Consider the following 15,678-nt stretch of genomic DNA (forward strand, 5'->3'; position numbering starts at 1 on the left):
CACTTTCATGAAGCTTTATGCACTTCAGAAATTTCAAAACAAAGACAATCAATGGAATTCCCAAGTTACCACCAAGCTTTTACAATAGCTTTTCACAAGCTCAGCCACAACCTTTAACAGTGATTTTTCTTGGATCAATCAAAACCCAAACTAACTTTTTTAAGGCTAAGATAGAACCTACAACAATAACCAAGTTAACCCAAGCTTGATCTACCTTTTATAATGTTTCTCACTCTTTGAATAATCAAGAAATAGAGAAAAGATGGAGTACAATTGATCACCAAACTGATCTAGGATGTACAAAGCTAAGTTTAAACACTTTTTCAAAGGATGAAAGTGAAATACAAGTGTAAAAAGAAGGTGTTTGGTCTTCTAAGCTCAAAATCACTTTGGATGTCTTCTCTCTAGGATTTTTTATTGTTGAAAAGGCTTTAAATAGTTAAAAAATACTTTTGGCCATTGGAGACAGAAACTAGTTTTTTCTTACCGTTATTTTGTCTTTTTATGCTTAACTTCAAATGTGCAGACAATGCTTCATTAACCGGTTACAAGCAAGCTTTGACTAATTAAGTCTTCTCTAACTTGTACATTGCTTCTGTTTGTTAACCAATTAACAGTTGCTTTAATTGAGTAATTGCTTTCTATTTTCAAGCACCTTTAAGCACTATTTTTGACTAGTCTTTTTTCATCAGATTAATACTCTTTTTAACTGATTAAAGCTTATCTCTATTCATCCTTAACAGATTAAAATCAGCTCCAACCAATTAAGAATTTTTCAACTTTAAATCTCTTGGTTTGGTGCCTTAGACGGTCATCAATATTTTGAATTTGAAGTTTGATGCTTTTTGACACTTTAACTTTGATCTTTAGCTAGTTAACTCATTTCCTTTAATCAATTAAAATGCTTCTATTTTGTATCCAACATCCACTTAATTGATTAAACCTTATGTTAACTAGTTAAAAGCTTTTTATCTGTCTTCAATGTAGCACTCATAATTGCTTTAATTGATGAAAGATTTGTGTTAATCGGTTAAGACTAATTTGTCTTCTTTAAAGCTTTTTTTTTTTTTTTGCCTTTTTAACCAATTAACCCATCTTACAACTAAACAAACATCTTGACTTGCTTTTAAATACCTAATATATTAATGAATTTAAGCTTTCTCCTGCACACTTAAATAATATAATTAGACAACAATGAATGAGAATGTTTTGTTATCATATAAAATATATGGAGTGAACATTCTCTCTCTCTCTCTCTCTCTTATTTTTGATGATGACAAAATACTCTTAGATTAAGAGTGCAATATCTTTGTTCAATATGAATGCTTCAAATCTTTATGCATAATGAGTTGCTCCACTTTAGTTAATGCATTTAGTTTTCTTTAACGATTTACTATGAAATATTTATAATATCCATAGTAGCTAAGCAAGATATATTCAATATCCATAATAACTTGCACATAATATTCAACAAAATCATAACTAAGCACCACACACATAAATTAAACATGAAGACCTACCAAACTCTATTTAACTTAGTCTTTCTTCTCTCATTTTTTGTCATCATTAAAAAAGGTATTCAAAACTCTGCTTTAATAAGTGCATCTAGATTTTTCTTTAATCTTTAAATCAAACTTAAATGAATGGGAATCATAAGCACTTATACACCTAAGTCATACAAGCTTATAGATATAGTTTAATAACTTTAAGGGTCAAGCTTGTAACCATGTAAGAACAATGTATGGGAGTTAAATCATTTTAAGAACTTGTCAAGGATCACTTAAATAATGTTCAAGCAAATCAGATCATTTTGTCATAGTCAAAACTATAATAATTTTAAAGTTAACAATTAATAGGTACCTTACCTGTTTACTTATATACCTAAGTGTAGTAAGATTGAAGCAGTTGATTAAGGTGCATGTATCTAATTAATCATTTCAAATTTTATAGGACTTCACATGGCAATTGATGTAGTTGGATACGCTTCAAGGTTTGATCAGATCACAGTTCGAATATGCTTACTTTTAAGATTGCTAAGCTTAGATAGAATTAATAGGAGAGATGTAGGGTGTTTAGACATAACTTGAAGGAATGTGTAAAAGAGAAGAGTGCTTTAAATAGGTTGGGAAGAATTTGACTCAGATAGTTATGGTTATAAATATTTGGACAACCTGGTTGAATAAGGCTAGACAAAACTTGGTTTGAATAGAAGTTTTATTAAGCGAACTTAGTTTGGACAGAATTATTATAGGGCGAACAGCAATTGAAAATATCTCTAAAGCTTAGTTTGAACAAAATTTTGACAAGGGCAGATATCAGCTATAACCCTTAAAGCTAAAAAAGGCCTTTGTATTCGGACAACCTGAAAATAAAGTTGGAAAAAGCTTTCGTTCGAATAAAATATTTACGCTCACTTTATATGAAATTTATTCTTTCTTGGACATAATGATACTTAGACATCCTACTTCCGAGTCCAAAGCTCATAAGGGTTATATTTTAACTATGCATTCTGGTACTTTGTATTTATTTATTTTGTAAACCCTAAGTCCAAACCAATTTTAAGCTTTAGCATCTAGCAATAAATTGCATATTTTAAAAAACAATTAATTAAATAAGTAATAATATTTAATTTAAAAAATAATAGTTAAATTAGTTAACGTATTACTAACTTACTTAAATAGTTTAATTGATTAAATAAAATGTAATTAAATGAGTAATGTTATTTAGTTTACAAAAAATTAAATTAATAAATGTATTAATAAATTAATTAGCAAAAGCTGTGAGATGAGATTATAATTAACCATTTGATCCTGATGCCTTCTAAGATATTTGTAACCTCACAATTCATAAAGCATTTAACATTTTTTGGAAGTTATGTAGATAATTCCAAAGAGATACTTATGACTTATACAATTTGTTTAATTCTTTGAGGTTGACCTTCACAATCCATTATTAGCTCGACGTCCACTAAATGGAAATCCTATCCTTCTTCAACAATTGTTAAAGCTTCTCCATTTAGTCGACATTGAGCTAGTAACAAATTGTTCTGCTAAACCTAATGAGTTAAAGGTATAGGATTTTAGGTTGTTGATATCTCCTTAGTAGTATTTGTAAAACTTGCAAAAAATGTTAAATGCCTCGTGGATTTTGAGGTTATAAATATCTTAGAAGGCATCTAGGAATAAATGATTCAATAATCTCTACTCTCTACTACTCTACTACTATTAATCTATGTCAATTAACAACTCTCATTATCTTAAACACGTAAAGATGAAAAATCCAAGCACTGCAATGGTTTTCATTCGACATTTGTGGAGGGAAGCTAACTAGTATAACAAAACACCTTAGTAAATTAGAAATAAAAAAGAATTAAAATCAATTGGAAAAAATAAAGCATAAAACAATAAAGTAATATAAACTCACATTATTGAGATAGTAAACACAATATCTAAAAAGATCAATCTCTCTAAATGATTCTTGACTTTTAAAGCTCAATACTCTGTGGTACTAGGTAGCTTCTCTCCTCATATGTCTACTAAAAATCATTTTAGATCTTCAATGTTTCATTTTAATTCATGTTTCCAAGGTCGTGTTAGTTGTTAGTGGCATAGATTGTTAATGTGTGATGCTTAAGTTTTTGTTGAAATTGATTTCTTACCCATAAGAAAATTAAGGACGACTTAAAATTTGTCATTTTGTTTTTTGTGCAGGAAGTAAAGTGAAACCTGCCATTCGGATATTCCAAGGACCTAACCAACCAACCTCAAATTAAATTAAGTTAGTTTAGTTGGTTAGATTAATAGAATATATGAGTTGTTGGTAATGCAATATTTATTACAGTGTACGAGTTTATAGCATTGGGTATGTTAGTCAAGTTCATGGATTATCCAAGCTCCCCTTTAGTGAGTATAGCACACTCCATCACTTGTAAATTCAATGGAGTTGACAATGTTGCTCGAGATTATTTAGAAAGTAGGGGTTGAGCATATATATTAATGTTGTGAATTACCTATTTGCTAAATAATCTAGGGTAGGCAGGTCATGTCCATATGGAATATATGAGATGTTAGTATTGAAATCATTAAATGGAAAACAAACAAACAAAATCGAACAAAATATGTTGCAGAACATGTGTTGTCATTTTTCTTTTCAAAACTAGTGTTTCTACCGAGGGAATGTTTCCACATAAGTTCGAGTTTAGCATTCAGTAGATCATCAATTGCGTGATTTGGTTAGTAGTCCATTTATATTCTTTATCAAAGTGGTCGACGGTTCATTTGTATTATTCATATACTTGTATGTGTTTTTCTTTTTATTTGTAATTGATTGTAATAAAAATAATACAATTTGAATTCACGTTTTTATTCATTAATAAAATATTTTTTTCATATTTATAATATTTACAATTATTTCTCTTACATATTTTTATTATTTAGTTTTTAATTCTTTATCATTATAAGGTATTAAATTTTTTTTTAAATACGGACAAAATTTATCAACGGATTCACACTTTTTACCCATGGAATATGATGATGAGGTTTGCATTCAATTTGTCGATTATTTCATTAATAATTTGGTCAGAGATTTACCTACGAAATTTTTGACAAAATTGTTGTATCACCAATGGATTTAATATTTCACCAATAGAATCTGTCAAGGGAATATGCTATTAAAGAATGTTTCAATGGATTATTCTGTCATCGATAGAGTGGTCATTGCTGATGAATGTATTTCCAATCACGTGTCGATGGATTTTTCAGTCTCCATTTTCATCGGTATTACGAAACAGCAACAAATTGTTAAGCTTTGTCAACAAAATTTTCTGTTAGTGAAGCCCAAGATTTTGGTAGTGGTGGATCATATTTAGTGAACATATTCTTATAACAAGCAATCACATGTTAGTTCAAGTATTACTATGCTTCATTCTATGAGATCGATTGCTCATTTTAGAAGTGAGAAACATAACTATCTATCAGTCTCTTGACGAGGACTGTGTAAACAGTTATTTGGATATCTAATAACCGAACTAACCAAACTTATATTTAAAAATAACTGAAACCGAGTTGAATTATACAAATAACTGAACTAACTGAAATCGAACTAATTCGGTTAGTTTAGTTCGGTTTCTAGAAACCGAACTTGACAAATTTTTTATTTTTTTTTGTTTGTATATATTTATTTATGCTGTATTTTTTTAACAAATCAATACTACAAAAATATTAAAAATGATACTAAAAAATTATAATAAATAAGATGGATACTCATATAATTAAAAGGGAACGAAAGAGGAGAAGAGATTAGGTTTAGGATTTATTTTTCATGCAAAATCCCCATAATACCCTTACTTAAGTTTAGTTAGTTTGGTTAGAAATTTCCTAACTGAAACCGAATCGAATTAATTTTAATAATTGAATTATCCTAACCGAACTATCCAAAGAACCAAACTAACCGAATCGAAAAAACTGAAGTCATTTCGGTTTGGTTGAATTGTTCGATTCGGTTCACATTTGCTCACCCTCTACTCTTAATGACAAATCTGAATAAAACATTGACTCAGAACATTTGGGAATAATACTTTTACGCAATAAAGATATCGAAATTATAACACTTTATAATTTCCTTTACAAAACATATTTTATTCTATAAAATTTATCATATTAATTAATAATGAAATTAAAAATATAAAAATAAAAAACTTTTATTAATTAATAAAATACTTAAAATAACATAATATATCTTTATACCGAACTGATTGATTTATAATACATACATTATCATTAGCATCACAAACCTAAATTTCAAGCCCATGAGAAAATAAAGCTCACCTAATCCAAACAAAAACTAATAAAATAAAATAAAATAAACCAAACAAATCCATACAGGGACCATATTTTTTTAAAAAAAATTAGAATTTCATTGAAATTGCATAAAGGGGCCTTTAAGCTACAGTAAATGTGGGTACAGAACTTTTAAAATATATATATAGATTATAACTACATAGTCTATTTTACTAAATTAGGAGTTAGGCAATGTTCTTGAAACAATGAATTTTTTTCCTTTATAGGTTTGTTAGCCTCTTGAGCAATGTCACCTTTTTTCTTCTGTTTTTTGCTGGTTTCGTTGGCTCTTTTTGGTACAAGAATTATACTCTTCCTTCTTTTGGGGTTGTGTTGGCCTATTGGGCCATATGTTTCCTTTTCTGTTATTTTCTGGGCATTTTGTTAACGAAGTTGTCGCTTAATTTATATATTGATGGTTCATAGTTTTAATGTCAAAACTACATATTTATACAAATGATTATTTTAAATTACATAATGAAATGTAATTCTCTCCATCCTATAAATTAATTTTATCCCATTTTTTTTCAAAAATTCATTTTAAATCTCAGATTTATGTCATTCAAGAGATCATTGTGATTTTGGCATGTATAAATTAACTATTCCAATTTATTCAAAAAAGGATCAAGATTCTGACATATATAAGTTAAGTATTATGAATTTCATGTGTGAAATTTTAAATATTTAAGTTTATAAAACTTTTCAATATAAATTCACCATGAAAATTATCGAGTGAGCCTACACCTTAATACAAATTAAATGGCATGATATTTACGGTTAAGTGATAGTTTAGTTATTTTTATTGACAAGAGCTAGAGGGTTTACATTATAGTAGGACGAGAACAATGGACCAATAAACATGAAAAAACCAAAGGAAGATCTCAAAATTGTCCACCATTTTGAAGATCAGGAAAGAAAGAAAAAGTCAAGAGGAAGAGAAAAAGGAAACACTTCCCACTCAACACGGCAAGTTCAAGCCAGACAACAGGATTATGTTTATGATTTCTTTCAGCTACACATAATTGAAGTAAATAAATATCTGTGGATTACTTGTACTTATTTAGAGTTGCACACGCACACGCACACGCACACGCCATTTTGTTTCTTGGCCTTGAACTTCATATATAATTTATATGGAGCTGACCAGAGCATCATCTGAACCCGATCTGATCGTGGCTGCATTCACCACGCGGCAATTCGATCTGATTTCCCCGGCCGTACCGGTTAACAGGCTGATATTTCCCATCCTGATCATAGATTCCACAAAGCTTTCAAAGAAGGCTGTTTGATTAGAACTAAACCTGTTGACAATTTCAATGGTATCAGCACCCTCAGTCGAAAACAACTGTTGATCACTTTGAAGCAGGCCTTTATGAACTTGGAGATTAGTGAAGTAGTTATTGTCGAAACCATCAGGTGTCGTGGGATCAAGATTTGCCAAAACACTACCATTTCCACCCTGAGGGCATAGTTGGCGTAGTGTTTCCAAGTATGTAGTGTTCAGGGTCGGATCGGTATCTCCCACGCCTGTAAAGTTGTACAGTCGAGCGGTAAAAGTGAAACACTGAGCCCGGCCAAATGTGTGAGCACCTGAAAAGAAAAATTGTATGCCAAACATTGTCAAATTAAGTCCAACAGGTTCCATGACCCTGTGCTACCTCATATTACTTTGGTCAGTAACAGTATTCGAGCAAGTAAAGAAAGATTACCAGACAACGCTACTACATCAGTGCTAGTGTTAAGCCCCACGGCTGTAAACTTGAATTTGATTGCATCGAGGGATTCAAAAAAACCAGGTAAGTTTGCGTTGGCAAGTGTTCGATTTGCTGTGAAGCCATCCCTTCTTCCTAATGGAACTGCCCATGAAGGACCGCCTGCCTGCAACGATGAGCTAATTTTAGACAAAGATGCTTGAAGAGAGATGTAAAATAGAAAAGGAAAAAGGAAAAACAGTGGGTTGCCAAATTACTAGGCAGACAGATTCTTCAGACGCAATGGCGAGAATATCAGCGCAGGAAACTGTGTTGGGGCAAGCACTCTCCAATGCTGCCTTCATGGCATCAACCACTTCATAACCCCTTGCTGAATTATTATTCGGAAGAGCTTCTTTCTCACCGTTAACAGGATCGTCCAACAAAATTGATGCATCACATCCCTGAAATTGGAGGCCAACTTAACGTTATTCAAAGCATTGATGCTAAGAGCCTTAGAATGTCAGAGTCAGACCGATGCTTGTGATTGATATATCATTGTTAAGGTTCTCAATTGGTAAATACTTAATTGCCGGAAATTTGATATGTTGAGCAAATCTAGTACGACTGACCAAATTACCAACACTTCGGAACGAAGGAACAGAATAGGTATATGAGGATGACTCATGCACCTTTTACTAATTTGTATATTGCATTTTTTCATGACAGGGGAACAGGAAATTAAACAAAACTAAAAAGATGTCAGAGAAGGCTTTAGTTGTTACTTGAACAAAGCAATCATGGAAGTGAAGCCTAATAAGACTGGCACCAATCCGAGGATCTGACAGCGCAGCATTCGCAAGGACTTGTCGGACGATGCTTGTCACGTTTGGACATGTTTCATCATAAAATGATGGGCTAAGTTGGCCATTAGAGAATGATCCCTCAAGTAAAACTGCACAGAAAAGAAGAGCTACTATATATTGAAAGCAATGCATTTTCGCAGGCATTTGATATCCCTGAAGGAAAGACTCCGAAATGATATTTTTCTTTGACATTTGATTGAGAGGGTGATTTGTGACTCCTATTTATAGGAGGACAATGTGGGTTCGGTAATAAGCTTCACCTTTGAAAAGCCTAGTTATACGGTGTTGGTGGAACATAAAGTTGGTTCCGGTCCATATAGATATATCAAATATTCGCAACTACTATATTCTTGTCGGTTAGCAAGTAATTTCCTTGGATTTTACGCAATTAATTCTCACACTATTTATGAAAGTCAAGGCTTCACATGCATTTAAATAAAATGTCGACGGTAAAAGATTTTGTTTTCTAACAAAGATGCACTTAACTTCAAACATGTGGACTTTCATTCTTTATATATATATATATGTGTATATATATATATATATAGCGTTGCATTAATAATGAGTACGTATTGGTTTGAATCTATAACCCAAAAATTCAATATCTACTCTTTTTACTGATTCGGATTCGATGAAATAATTTGTACTTAATTTGTTCATGATTAAATTGTCGGGATCTTTTAATTAGTAGTAGTTTTCATTAGAAACTAAATAATTAAAGCAGTCCCATCATTATTCCTGAAATTTTGACATTTTTTACTCTTAATCCTTTTCTATTTTATAGCAACAAGGACATCTTACGAAATGGAAGGGAATTCACCTTTTAACTTATGATGTAACCAAAATCATATGTTTTCGAAAAAACGGTGTAAATTTCATTTTAATTATTATAAAAGGGTTCTTGTGATTGAGAGACAGAGCGTTGTAAACAACTAGAGGATGTGTCGAAGGCAACAAAAATGTAGATTGAAATAGCTCTTGAAGTATTAAGTGTCAAGATAAATGGAAGATAATAAGAAGAGAATTAGAAAAAGAATTTAGAAAGAGAAGTTCTACAGGAGAATGTGTTAGCTCTGAGAGGAAGAGAAGACTGAATGAATTGTGAAGATTCTATATATAGTGCCAAAAGTGACGATTACAAAAAAAAGTTTTAATGAATGTAATGAATGACATTATTAAAGAGAGCTTTAATGTTGAGTAATTGTTATTAAGAGTTAATATTAAATAACGGTTAAAAACCCATTATGTGATCATTGAAGTAATTACGTGTAACAAGATTTATTCTTAAATAAAAGGTAATAGAAAAGAGGTATACGTGAAAAGGTACAAGAGAAGAGGGTGTACATGAATAGGTACAAGAGAAGAAAGTGTATGTGAATAGGCACACAAGAACATGGTAAGAGAAAAAAAACACTTGTACTTCAAGAAAAGGTTAAAAGGAAGGCCTCTTTAACTATCTCCGAACTATTAAACCAAACTCTCCGGAGCATTACAAGATGAATGTATCTATAAACTTTGCTACTTATTTTGAGTTGCTTTTACTACCATCTGTATGAAGTAGTTATTTCGCATGAAATAGCAATTCGCTTGTTCTAATTGTTTTGCATAAAATAGTGCTTCATTTGTAATGATTATTTTCATTATTTTTTATTAAATTTTGTATTGTAAAATGATTTTTAAAAAATAAATATTAACCAAAATCAAGTATCTACAATTATCTGGCTAAATAAAATGCATGCTTCACTTTAGCTTCCTCATTCATCATATTGCATTTGCTCAAAACTAAAGGAACTAATTAGTTAAGTTTTTAAATATTTGTAGATCGTGCACACTTGTAAGTTGTAAAGTTAAAATTTAAAATAAATTTTTATACTTAATTAAATCTATTATATCAGCTACTAATAAATTATATATAATCAATGTGCTATTTGTTTAATCAAAAATTTTAACACCATAAATTCTTTTTGTTAGCTGCGATAAAATTGTCACATGACACAAATAACATAAAATAAATATTATCATGTGAAATTTTTGAATGCCTGTGAAAATAAAAAAAAATCATTTTATAAACATGTGTCAAAAAAAAATTCCTTAGATAAGGTTGTTCACTCCTGTTATACTCCTAGAATAAATATAATCAAGTTCACGTACTGATTTGACGAAATAATTTCGAGTATGATTTAAGTCAACACCAAGTCAATGATACTAAACACATTAGTTATTTTTACTAATAAATTTGCAAAGAAAATATATAGATTTTTATTTAAATTTTATGTCCAATTTCACAAACTCAGAAGAAGATATAGACATAGTACTTGAGAAAAACGAAAAAAAAATTTACCATTTGCTCTTGTTAGAATTCTTTTTCTTTTGATACAACAGAGAAAGTTAACCTAGCCACTAACAACTAATTTTATGGAAGCAAAAGCAAACGAATCTTCAGTCCATTCCCAAGTAGTTTATAATTTTTTGACAGCCTAGAGGCCATTGACTAGCATGGAAAGCTATCCTTAAGAAGTTTACTAATCCATAAGTTTTATGAACCAGTGGCAGAGCTTTGGCCTCAGCTGATCCTATGATTAACTATTCCGCCCAACTCACCCAACTTGTCCAAAGAAGAATCGATTAAAGCTCGAAAAGTGTCCCCGGAGGCTGCTGATGGGAATAATTATTAGTGTCTAATTGTAGGAAATGATGGCTCTCCAAGGTATTGTAGAGTCATAAAGACGACTGCCAAATGAAGTTCAACTTTCAAAGATTGCGATGGGATTAGGTGGGAGGAGAAAATAAGATACCTTTAGTACCTTACACGTGCTTGGATGCTTTGGAAAAATGTTTGGGAAAAAGCGATGCTCGGAGAAACAAGAAAATGACTTTGAACAATGGTGCATGAATGCTGTGGTCCTATTCCTATCTAATGTTATCAGATAAAGTTTCTAAAACATCTCTACTTTATAACAACGAATCAAATTTCTAGCTGGAGGCTTAAAAGGAATATTGCTTCTAGACCTTGCGCATGCTACCCTACATACACGTTACCCCTGTAAGAGGGAAGGTTTTTAATCAATTCAAACCCCACCCTCCTTCTAACATCTCATTTCTTAATACATCAGGCTTTAAATTAATGGACTGGATCCTGACAGATTCAATGTTTCCAAACTTTAATGTCATTAGGAAATTATTCAATTTGAAATGGAAAGAGTATTTAACTTTAATTTATGTATTTTTTTGAAAGCTTTTTGTCATTAAAAAACATTATAAAATAATTTCTGAAAAAAAATTAAAATTTTATTATAACATATATTAAAGTAAAATTTTTTTCTCAACCTTTATGAAAGGTATAAAATATATTATGAGACTTTTGAGGAAGAATTTATATATATATATATATATATAGAAATTCGTGACCCTATAACCATATAAATTGTAATTATGAAACTAGACTTGGTAATTTTAGACACGATATGAGAAGATATAGAGTTAAACAAGTTTAGGTTTAGTCTTATTATGTTTTATATCTTAATCGTGTCGACATGGTTAAGATAAAAAATTTCATGTCTTAATTATGTCAGACACAATTTACATGTTTGATTAATTGTGTAAATCGTGCTATCATGTTTAAACATTTATAAATAACGTGTTTAATGTCAATGATGAATTTATTAGTATGATAATGAATTTTATGTATGTTATTTATGTTAAATTTTATTATATTTGATGTTATTATTATTTTATTGTAACTGTTTTTATAATTATTGATTTTAAATTTAAATAATAAAATTATATTTAATTGTAAATATTTTAAGTCAAACGTGTTAATCGTATTACGAAAAAATTATGTTAATCGTATTTATTAATCATGTTGTTTAAAAAAAATTTAGACACTTTTAATAAATATGTTAGTCGTGTCGTGTCGTATTACATAATTATCAAACATATCTATGTACATATTTTAGATACTGATACGAATAATTATTCATGTCGTGTTCATATTTAGTCTTATCGTATTTCGTATCTTAATCGTATCAACACGATTAAGGCTCAAAAATACAAATTGCCAAGTCTACATGAAACTATAAATATGCCTAGGTAAATTGTGACCATATATGACCATATAAATTGTTATTTAATGATCTGTAGTTATTGTTATTGATTATGAATATGATCATCATTAACATACTTGATTGTATAAATCTTTAAATAATTAATTATGCAAACTCTACTTACAGCTTTTGTGTTTTCAACATTTTTTCATATGGTATCTTGTGTTTTTTTTTTTTCAATTACATCTTATGGATATTGTTTTTCTTAATTAAAATATTATGGATAACTTATGTTCTATAAGGGGTTAAACTGTTAATTTTATGTAGTAAAATTATCAAAATACATTCAATTCAAAATTAGCATAATTCTTCATATTTAAGGGTATTTTGTAGTTTTATTAGGCAAAATGAATAGGTTAACTCTTTATAGGAACATAGCTGATTATAGGGTAGTAATTGGAAAAATGAAACCAAAAAATATTATTTATAAAAAATTAAAATGATACAATTTTTTTTTTACTCCTCAAAGATAAGATGTTTTCGAAAATACTTTTTTTTTTTTAATTTTAACTGCTTTTGGCTAAGAGAAAAGATTTTTGGATAAAATTATCCTTAATAAAACCTTCTCATTTTCAAGTTCACATATTGGAAAAAATATTATTACATGCCATGTTGAAAAAAAAAATTGTTACATGCTATATTTTTTTTCTTCTTATAATTATAGGAAATGTAACAAGTAAAATAACCCAAAAACTAATTATTCAAATTAGAGTATTTTGGATAATATCTTTTTATCCAAATCCATTTCATTTCAATAGTAATGTTGACTTTTGAATAATTTTTCAGAACATCTTTATTTTCATATCAAATTCCTTTTTAATTTTAAATTTTATCTTTATAGTGAAAGTGCTTAACTCCAATAGTTTATATCCAATGAAATATAAAGATAGAAAACAAGTTAAATGCTATGTTTAAAAAATGTTATTATTGCAAGCTCTATTCAAAAAATATTATTACATTTCAAAATAATGTTGTTACTCGCTTTAACTTCAAGAGTTTATATTGTAGTGAAATACAAAAGAACAAATTATATATCTTGTTTAATAAAAAAACAAAACAAAACAATAATGCACACCAAAACTTTAGGAGCAGATGTTACACACCAAGGTTAAAGCTTCAGTACCAGATATTACACATCAAAGTCAAAGTAAGAGATGCCATACCCTAAAACTTCAGCAGCAAGTGTTACACGCCAAAGCCAAAACTTTAGCATCAGATGTGACAAGCCTAGGCTACAGCTTTAGCGCGCCAGATATTACATGCCAAGGCTTCCTTCTTCTTAGTGATGTTATACGCCAAGGTATGAATTACTTTGTTACACACCAAGGCATATTCTATCAAACTTGAATAATTGAAGAATTCAACACCAATAAACTGAAGAACCTGTTGTTGCTCACAATACCATGCTTTTTCGTATGTAGATCAGCAATAAAGGATTTTCTAAGTATAAACTAATAAATACAAAAATCTGTCGTTATCTTTTATGTCATACTCTTTGGTCTTTAAATCGACAATGATATGGCAATATGACGAGAGATAGACAGAGAGAGATCGTGATAGTGATAAAATTAGAAAGGGTTAGATGACGAGAAAGAAAAATGAGACGCAGAGCAGACAAATGGCTAGAGAAAAAAAATTGAGAGCATTTAATTTTGTTGAAATGGTTTTAAGGGAATTTTTGTCATCTCATGGTTAAAATTGAATAAAAGCAATTAATTTTATATTGAAGGCTATTTTTGAAATGGACTTATGAAGATGACTATTTCTTACTATTTCCTCAATTAAAATCATAGGTGGTATAAGTGGAGTTTATTATGATTAATTTAACAAGTTTATTAATAAGAATTAACAAGCTACTAAAAATGAATTTTTTTGTTTTGTGCATGAAGATATTGAGCTATGTACTAAAAGATATATATATATATATATATATATATATTCAATAAATCTCATGTTGTTTATTTCAAAATTCAAATTCAAAATCTAAACAAAAAATAATAAGGCAGTACACACATTTATTGCATGCCCCAAAGGTTGTGAAAAACCAAATAATTCAATTATCATAAGGGAAAATATTATTTGCCTCCATACTTTTCCCTCACCTGTGATGTAACACTCATTTTAGAATGTGGGTATCTCGGGCCAAGCCAGCAATATTTTCTTTGTTGAGCCATCAATGAGTGAGAAGCCTTTATTGCACTGCATGCAGTCTGTATACCTGAGGCGTCAGAATGTCGCACGCGTCTTAAGCTTATTCAAAATCCTAATTATGAGAACCATCGTACCATATATATGATCATCTCTCTTATTTATCTCCTCCTTTCTAAGTCATCTGACGTTTTCGCCAAGAGCAAGGTGAGATAGTAAGCTTCAAACCTGCTTCTTCTGTTAGTATTTACCAGGGGTGAAATTAATCAATTTTTATTAAGAGGTCAAAAGTTAAAAAGTATAAAGTTAAAAATTTTTAAAATTAATATATTGAACTTTAACTATTAATAATCAAAAAATTTATAATAGATAATAATTTAATATAACATGTAAATCAAAAAAATAAAAAAAAAACTTATAATAGTGTTTTAGAACAGTATTGTTTGACGATGGCAATATCTTTTTTAATATGAATAATTAAATTATTTGTAAAAAACTTATCATTTATTTTGTTTTGAAATCTTGTTTTTCTCAATATAATTAATTAAAAAATTAATGTAGTCAACATTAATATTTTTATTTTATTATATTTAAGTTTATAACACCAAATATTAAACTATATTGCATAAATAGAAATAGTTAAATACGATATACAGAATTAATAATTTCTTCTTATATTCAAGATAATTTTCTTTCAAATAAATATAAAATATAAAACACATTAAAAACATATACTCGAGATAATTTTTTCTTATATAATTAGGATTAATAAAAAATAATATATTAGTGAAATTTTATATAATAACTAATAATGCAACACTAGAACTTATATGTGAGAATTACATATACAATAATTTTTTAATTTTTAAAATTAAATTCATTAAAAATAAAATCTACATAACAAAAAAAAATCACGATAAATAGGAGATATAACCTATATAACAAATAAAATATGATTGATGATTCGTAAAAAATAAAATCTATAGAAATTTAAAATATATGAGCAAATAGAATATAATTGAAAAACATAAAT

At 29.1% G+C, this 15,678-nt stretch overlaps 1 protein-coding gene across 1 annotated transcript; it reads right to left on the bottom strand.

Moving 5' to 3' along the window:
* Positions 1–6,607: 6,607 nt before the first annotated feature.
* Positions 6,608–8,605, bottom strand: LOC110411968 (peroxidase 15-like). The gene is made up of 4 exons (XM_021422347.2): positions 8,314–8,605; positions 7,807–7,992; positions 7,547–7,715; positions 6,608–7,427 (listed from the first exon to the last, which is right to left on the bottom strand). The coding sequence occupies exons 1-4, from the start codon at positions 8,584–8,586 to the stop codon at positions 6,967–6,969; spliced, it is 1,089 nt and encodes a 362-aa protein (XP_021278022.1). The 5' UTR covers positions 8,587–8,605; the 3' UTR covers positions 6,608–6,966.
* Between the last annotated feature and the right edge of the window lie 7,073 nt (positions 8,606–15,678).

Source organism: Theobroma umbraticum, unplaced genomic scaffold (assembly GCF_002168275.2).
Source record: "Theobroma umbraticum cultivar Fairchild unplaced genomic scaffold, ASM216827v3 scaffold_95.0, whole genome shotgun sequence".
In the NCBI taxonomy this organism is placed as follows: domain Eukaryota; kingdom Viridiplantae; phylum Streptophyta; class Magnoliopsida; order Malvales; family Malvaceae; genus Theobroma; species Theobroma umbraticum.

What these genes read in the sequence shown, in the direction of transcription:
- LOC110411968 (XM_021422347.2), bottom strand. Translation starts at nt 8,586, where the DNA reads ATGTCAAAGAAAAATATCATTTCGGAGTCTTTCCTTCAGGGATATCAA. An exon ending in TCCATGATTGCTTTGTTCAA is followed by an intron (nt 7,993 to 8,313) that starts GTAACAACTAAA and finishes CTCCAATTTCAG; the next exon opens with GGATGTGATGCATCAATTTT. An exon ending in TGATGTAGTAGCGTTGTCTG is followed by an intron (nt 7,428 to 7,546) that starts GTAATCTTTCTT and finishes TTTTCTTTTCAG; the next exon opens with GTGCTCACACATTTGGCCGG.